This window comes from Nerophis lumbriciformis, linkage group LG05 (genome assembly GCF_033978685.3).
Source record: "Nerophis lumbriciformis linkage group LG05, RoL_Nlum_v2.1, whole genome shotgun sequence".
Taxonomy (NCBI): Eukaryota; Metazoa; Chordata; class Actinopteri; order Syngnathiformes; family Syngnathidae; genus Nerophis; species Nerophis lumbriciformis.
The window spans coordinates 53,499,084-53,507,064 of NC_084552.2; the positions used below are offsets into that span (position 1 = coordinate 53,499,084).

Genomic DNA, 7,981 nt, shown 5'->3' on the forward strand with positions numbered 1-7,981 from the left:
TCTCCGGGTTGGGGAGGAAACCCTGCCCCAAATGGAGGAGTTCAAGTACCTCTGAGTCTTGTTTACGAGTGAGGGAAGAGTGGATCGTGAGATCGACAGGCGGATCGGTGCGGCGTCTTCAGTAATGCTGACGCTGTATCGATCTGTTGTGTTGAAGGAGCTAAGCTCTCAATTTACCGGTTGATCTACACTCCCATCCTCACCTATGGTCATGAGCTTTGGGTTATGACCAAAAGGACAAGATCACGGGTACAAGCGAACGAAATGAGTTTCCTTCGCCTGGTGGCGGGGCTCTCCCTTAGAGATAGGTTGAGAAGCTCTGTCATCCGGGAGGAGCTCAAAGTAAAGCCGCTACTCCTCCACATCGAGAGGAGCCAGATGAGGTGGTTAGGGCATTTGGTCAGGATGCCACCCGAACGCCTCCCTAGGGAGGTGTTTAGGGCACGTCCGACCAGTAAGAGGCAAGGGGAAGACCCAGGACGCATTGGGAAGACTGTCTCCCGGCTGGCCTGGGAACGCCTCGGGATCCCTCGGGAAGAGCTGGACGAAGTGGCTGGGGAGAGGGAAGTCCGGGCTTCCCTGCTTAAGCTGCTGCCCCCGTGACCCAACCTCAGATAAGCGGTAGAAGATGGATGGATGGATTTGATGCAACCTTATTTTACGGCTGTGCTTTTATTTTGAAGGCCTGACATTACCGGCTAGTACAGGATACATTATGCAGATGTTCCCCAAGTGGACCAAAAAAGTTGCATTTGTCAGCCAGCTTAGCTGTGCACTGGAATGTCAACATGTGCATTGTAGTGCTGCTGAGGGACAGCTATTATTACAGAAGTCAAGCACAACACAGTGTCAGAAATTAGAAAACAAAACCCCTGTGATTATGCAAAGAGTAACAGATCAAACTGGAAAGAATGAGATGTTTTGTTCCTCCTTTATTTTGAAAATGTACACTGCGATTAACGGTAGGATTTCTGGTAGCGGGCGCGGGCTCCAGGTCCACCGAATTTCTTGGACTCGCAGCGACGTGGGTCGGCAACCAGCAGGGTCCTGTCGTACTGGATCAGGATGTCCTTGATCTCCTTCTTGGAGGCCTCGTCCACATCTGCCGGGAGGGGGACAGCACAATTACACTTTGGACCAATAATCACTTAATTAACTGACAGTGTTGTTGTACTTACACTTCTGGTAGTACGCCACCAGTGCTTTGGAGATGGACTGTCTGATGGCTAGAAGAGGTGAAAAGAGTATTTGTACATTTTGATAAGCAGGAAATAATACAATGTAAGATGACAATGTGGCCTTTAGCATTGTTGCTTACCATAAACCTGTGCGACATGTCCACCTCCCTTCACTCGGACTCTGATGTCAACTCCAGCAAAACGTTCCTTGCCCAGTAGCAGCACAGGCTCCAGCAGCTGCATTAGACAGTCAGATGGATATTAAGTACATATAACCTGCAGGTGCTACTCACAGGAAGCTAAGAATATTTATGACCTAAACTGCACTAAAATCCATGTAACCTCCTCTAAACTAAACTTGTTCAACGGTATCCAACAAACAACTGAACAGCAAAATTCACATCAATGCACCAACACAGTCACAGAAAGTAATAGGGAGACCCTGGCCAATATTCAATATTTCATTTCATTAGTTTATTTGAACAGGGACCACGCAAATTGATCAACATTACTGTAAATGCGCATGTTTTAGCTACAAAGCTTGTTTCCAACCTTAGTCCTTGGGCAAGATGTATATCGCCAAGAGTAAACAATATATAATTAACAACAATCATTAAGAGCCTTCTTAAAATATAGTAAAACAACTGATTAGTCAATGAGTCAATTAATCATACGATAAATGAATGTGATAACTTTGCCAGCCTTGATTATTGCCAATCGCATGCATTGTTACGGGCTGCAAGTGGGGTCATTCTTTGCACCGGTTTCAGCAGCTGCAGGCGTTTGTACTAAAAGCACAAACAGTAATAATGGTAACTGCTGTAAAGCTCCCGACGGTTAGTATTGCCATATTGAACTAAAATTATTGAAAAACAGTGATTGATAACTGCACTTTAATAAAAATCAACCCACTAGTGTTAGCTTGCTGTCGAGCTTAAATACTAACATTAAAACGAGAGACATTAAGGTCTCCCCATTATGAAAAAACATCATACCCCAATCTAAACTTGTATAAACACATTAATGTCAAAAATACCAAGATACAGTATTCACATTGAACATAAAGGCTGTCCTGTCCTTGCACAAAATTATCAATATATAGTCCAGTTTCAAGTTGAAACACTGTTTTCAACAGGAGGTGAACTCACATGAGAAACCGGAGAAAATGGAGGGCACTCATCGCCCAATGTTCCAATGGGAACGGGACAAACAAAGTCTAATAAGTAAGTAAGAACTCACGTGATGTCACGTAAATTGGAGGTGAACTGAAGTAATCACCCAATTTGCTTATATGAAAAAAGACATTCTAAAATCAAAGAAGATAAACATATTTAAACAAATAAAAATAATATGGCTCCTGTGAAGCAAGAACAACAATTGATGTTTCCTCTGCAAAGACAGCACTTTGTGTCTATTTGAGTTATTTGGTTAAAAGATTTTAGCGTGTAGAAGTACTTTTTGACCACATTCAACAACGATAGTAATGATAACCATGACAGACAAAAGTGTATTATTTGTTTATTTTATATACTAGCATGTGATATGTCCGCAAAAACCAGCCTTTTTACACATTAATTTTTCTGTAATAAAGTCACTTCTGTGTTTTAGAATGAAATATCAATTAAAAACAAGGACGTAAACCAAATTTGTTAAACGCTCGCCTAGGGTACTCGCTGTTCCTCTTGCCTAAACGTCCCACTGAGTTGCAGGACGGGAAGAATATTGTCGCCTTCCTTTGCTCTCAGAGCCACAACATTGACAGCTGTCCACTTTGCTGCTAATCATGTTCGGATGATTACAATCCCAACACTGCTAGTTCTGAAACAGTTGTAGTTCTAGAGTATTTATTAGTAACCAGCGAGAAGGTATGTTTTTGATGTAACAGATTGCAAACAGAGGTCACAACACCGGAAGTATATTTCCTGAAGGGGCGTCGATACAGGATAGAGTTACCAAATAGAAAACGAGTTCTTTGCATGCATGTTATAGAATTTATTACATTTTCAATGACAATTTAATCAAATCCTTTCCTAAAAAACTAAATATGTGGTACATTACATGGGACATGCAAGTGTCAAAAAGACAGTGGTTGGTAGATGAGAATAAATCTGAAGATAAAATATAGTGTAGAAATGTACCGTATTTTCCGCACTATTAGCCGCACCTAAAAACCACAAATTTTCTCAAAAGCTGACAGTGCGCCTTTTAACCCGGTGCGCTTTATATATGGATAAATATTAAGATTCATTTTCATAAAGTTTCGATCTCGCAACTTCGGTAAACAGCCGCCATCTTTTTTCCCGGTAGAACAGGAAGCGCTTCTTCTTCTATGCAAGCAACCGCCAAGGTAAGCACCCGCCCCCATAGAACAGGAAGCGCTTCTTCTTCTACTGTAAGCAACCACCCGCCCGCGTAGAAGAAGAAAAAGCGCGCGGATATCACCGTACGTTTCATTTCCTTTGTGTGTTTACATCTGTAAAGACCACAAAATGGCTCCTACTAAGCGTCAGGGATCCGGTTCATGAAAAGACGCAATCTCTCCATCCGCACACGGACTACTATTTCACAGCAACTGATATTCCTGTGAAACGCACCGTGGATACAACGGGAGCACGTACGGTGAATATTCGCACCACAGGGAATGAGAAGTCATCCTTCACTGTGGTTCTAGCTTGCCATGCTAATGAAACTTCCACCCATGGTGATATTCAAAAGGAAGACCTTGCCAAGAGACCTTTCCAGCCGGCGTCATCATAAAAAGCTAACTCGAAGGGATGGATGAAGAAAAGATGAGCGAGTGGTTAAGGTAAGTTTAAGTTTACGCGAAGAGGCCGGGTGGCTTTTTTCACGCAGCTCTGTCCATGTTGATATACGTATGTTTGTGATTGCACATTTGCGTACATTTTGGGAGTGAACAGAGTTGTTAGAACGCTGGTTTTTAATATATTATTAAAGTTTGACTGACCTATCTGACTGTTTTTTTGACATTCCTTTAGCACAGTTAGATGCGGCTTACAACACCGGGCGGCTTATAGGTGGACAAAGTTTTGAAATATGCCGTTCATTGAAGGCGCGGCTTTTAACCCAGGGCGCCTTATGGTGCGGAAAATACGGTAGTGTTTATTTTCTAAAGTTTACTTTGGGGGTTTGTGTGGCAGCACTGCATGCAGATAGAAACGTTACTTTTTTCCTCTATTTTCTCCAACGATGCTTACGTCACTGTATTTTGACATGGATATTTAAAAGTTTACATTTCAATTACAATGTTTAAATATATGAGAACTGCAAATGTGTTGCATTTGAAATGGTATACATGCGTTATTGTTACATCTTATTAAATCAGTAGTTAATTAGGTCTCAAAATAATGTTGACAATATCATTTATCTGCAATGATTTGTAGATAAATTCAAGAATAAGCGGTGAATTTATCGTTCAACAAAATTTGTTGTCTGCCCAGGCCAAGTCATAGTTAATGACTGTTCTAATCGATCACTGTTGTAACCTGCTGATGACTCTAAACTCAGTGGTCACTTTCCTCTGAGAACATCCAGTTTAAAGCATTGTAACTAGTATTAAAAATGTGAACAGCATCAAAAACAATACCAGTTCTATCTGAACAAGGACATGAATTAATCCATTCATGGATCACACACCTTTGAGGATTTTGTCCTTCAGCCCTTTTTGTTACGGAACAGTACCGTATTTTCCGCACTATAAGCCGCCCCGGGTTATTAGCCGCACCTTCAATGAATGGCATATTTCAAAACTTTGTCCACCTATAAGCCGCCCCGGACTATAAGCCGCGCCTACGCTGCGCTAAAGTGAATGTCAAAAAAACAGTCAGATAGGTCAGTCAAACTTTAATATATTAAAAACCAGCGTTCTAACAACTCTGTCCCAAAATGTACGCAAATGTGCAATCACAAACATAGTAAAATTCAAAATAGTGCAGAGCAATAGCAACATAATGTTGCTCGAACGTTAATGTCACAACACACAAAATAAACATAGCGCTCACTTTCTGAAGTTATTCTTCATTCGTAAATCCTTCGAATTCTTCGTCTTCGGTGTCCGAATTGAAAAGTGTGTGTATAAGGTAAGACATATTATCTGGCACTTTGTTTCGCAATATTATGCAAACACAACTTTTCTTACCTTCTGGTACCTGCTGATCTGTATTTGGGATCTCTATAAATCCTGAAAAATTGTGCGAGTCCGCCTTTGTAGTCCGTGACGACACCGTAGTCTATAAGCGTCTTTTCATGAACCGGAAACACCAAGAAGCACCACCTTTAAAATCATCCAGGTGAAGTTCGCTTGCTAGCGTTGTTGCCTTCATTCGAATAGTGATGGTGCTGACACTTCTGCTTGCTGCTCTCTGCTCAACAACCCACTGTTCGAGTTTGTCCTCCAACAGTTGCCATCTTGCTTTGTTCCCTCGGAAACTCTGTTTTGTCTTCTTTACCTGGCGCAGGTCATCTTCTTGCTTCCTCCACCTACGCACCATTGATTCATTTATGTTATATTCTCTTGCTGCTGCTCTATTTCCGTGTTCTTCGGCATGACTTATTGCCTTAAGTTTAAATTCTGCGTTATACGCGTGTCGCTTAGTAGGAGCCATTTTGTGGTCTGGTCTTTACAGATGTAAACACACAAAGGAAATGAAACGAAAATCCGCGCGCTTCTTCTTCTTCCGGGGGCGGGTGGTTGCTTACAGTAGAAGAAGAAGCGCTTCCTGTTCTGTGGGGGCGGGTGCTTACCTTGGCGGTTGCTTGCGTAGAAGAAGAAGCGCTTCCTGTTCTACCGGAAAAAAGATGGCGGCTGTTTACCGAAGTTGCGAGACCGAAACTTTATGAAAATGAATCTTAATATTTATCCATATATAAAGCGCACCGGGTTAAAAGCCGCACTGTCAGCTTTTGAGTACATTTGTGGTTTTTAGGTGCGGCTAATGGTGCGGAAAATACGGTAAGTTATGGCATAAGTGCAGAGACATTGTCAAGTTGAAATATATAATAGTTGCTCACCTTGTACTGCAGGGTAGCAGGCTCCACCATCTCTAGGGGTCTGCCGTTGACTTTAATCAAGCCATTGCCTCTCTTGCAGTGGGCGACTGCTGTGGCAGTTTTCTGTCACACAAGCACTCCGTTAGCATCTTGCAACTGTTTGTTTGCTCTCATTAGCAACTAACCATGATTTTTTGACAGGTCTTTTACAAAAAACAATAGAATAAAAACAGCTTATATCATGACACATGTATAGTTTGTGGTAAATTAATGATTTTAATGAATCCATCGATGAAGTCGGCCATAGCTTGTCTGCATTAGCCAATTCAACACGGGCTAACTGGGGTTTTACCTTAAATTATTACCAGTTTATGAAACAATATACACTTTTCTATCATTATGATAGCGCCTTTCAAGCACACACGTGTTAGGATGAACACTAACTAACGCGATAACGTTAACAAAATGCTAAAGAGCTCCGTAGAAGCTAACTCGATAAGCTAGGCCACACGGGTTAGCAGCACCGCCACATGTGTGCCAATTCTCTCAATTTTACTTACTTTACGTCCGAAAACCTGGACAGACTGCAGGGGACCTTTTGGCGGCATGTTTCTGAAACACACAGCGTACAGCAATTAGTTTGGAAACACGTCTAAAAGTACTTTATTTAGGGCATAATAACGCATCGAGTGGAGGAACATACCGTATTCAGCTCGGGTGCCGTACGGAGAGACCGACGGGGCTTCTCAGGCAGAACATCAGGGGCTGCTGCGCGACTATTTTACCTGCTTTACGGCATCGTTTGCGACGGCTGCTGTTGCTCGTCCTCCATTTTACATGTAGTTCTTTTTTTTACACGTTATTGAAACAAACGGGAAAGAACGACTATAACGCAACAACAAAATAAAATAAAAGTAAATACATTTATAACGTACTACGACATTTTCTGATTAAATTAATTGTCATGAATTAATATGTGTATGGATGAAATAAACTGGCTTTGGTTCGTCAAATATTTGTCTATCTCTATGGTTTATTTATTTGGATCCCCATTACAAACAGAGGACGTGAAGAATAAAGACTGTTGTGACTAATAATATTATATTTATTAATATTCAGTTCAGTCCAGTTTCAGTTTATTTCGAACATGTATACGATACAATGTAATGCATCGCACATTTCCAGTTGTTTCATTACAGGGCGTCCGAAAAGGAGTCGGAAGAAACAGAGCTTATTCAATCCTACCCCTTTTCATACCATAGCAATTTTATCCCATTTCCTTGTTCTCTGTAACAGAACGGTAAACAAATAAATAATAAATGAATAATATACCATAGTAATCAAACAAATATTAAATACATACATTAACTTTGCCTCAACAAAAAAAAAAAACATTTAATTAATTAAAAATATTGTTAAGCGGTAGAAAAAAGTAAGAAACAACAAATAATCACTTTATTAACATTGTTTTAGTCTGTAACAGAAAATATTTTATGGTGCATCGCTTTGCCTTAAATTTACAAAAAGGAAATCTTTATTTAAACAAAACATTTTTGACCAACTTGAACCATTTGATACTAAAAAAAAAAATTCCATCCATCTTCTTCTGCTTAGTCGAGATCGAGTCATGGGGGCAGTAGCCTAAGTTTCCCTCTCCCCAGCCACTAAATGCAGCTCCTCCCGGGGCATCCCGAGGTGTTTCCAGGCCAGCAGGGATGAGACATACTCTCCCTGGGTCTTCCTCGTGGCCCCTTAACGGGTCGGACGTGCCCTAAACACTTCCCAACGGAGGCGTC

The 7,981-nt window shown here is 41.2% G+C and overlaps 1 protein-coding gene across 1 annotated transcript; it reads right to left on the reverse strand.

Annotated features, from left to right (window-relative positions):
* Positions 1-912: 912 nt before the first annotated feature.
* Positions 913-7,003, reverse strand: rps16 (ribosomal protein S16). The gene is made up of 6 exons (XM_061959638.2): positions 6,889-7,003; positions 6,746-6,797; positions 6,207-6,308; positions 1,319-1,415; positions 1,179-1,226; positions 913-1,102 (listed from the first exon to the last, which is right to left on the reverse strand). Exons 2-6 carry the CDS (start codon positions 6,791-6,793, stop codon positions 957-959), a joined length of 441 nt encoding a protein of 146 aa, XP_061815622.1. The 5' UTR covers positions 6,794-6,797; positions 6,889-7,003; the 3' UTR covers positions 913-956.
* Between the last annotated feature and the right edge of the window lie 978 nt (positions 7,004-7,981).

What these genes read in the sequence shown, in the direction of transcription:
- rps16 (XM_061959638.2), bottom strand. Translation starts at nt 6,793, where the DNA reads ATGCCGCCAAAAGGTCCCCTGCAGTCTGTCCAGGTTTTCGGACGTAAA. An exon ending in TCCAGGTTTTCGGACGTAAA is followed by an intron (nt 6,309 to 6,745) that starts GTAAGTAAAATT and finishes CTTGTGTGACAG; the next exon opens with AAAACTGCCACAGCAGTCGC. An exon ending in ACATGTCGCACAGGTTTATG is followed by an intron (nt 1,227 to 1,318) that starts GTAAGCAACAAT and finishes CACCTCTTCTAG; the next exon opens with CCATCAGACAGTCCATCTCC.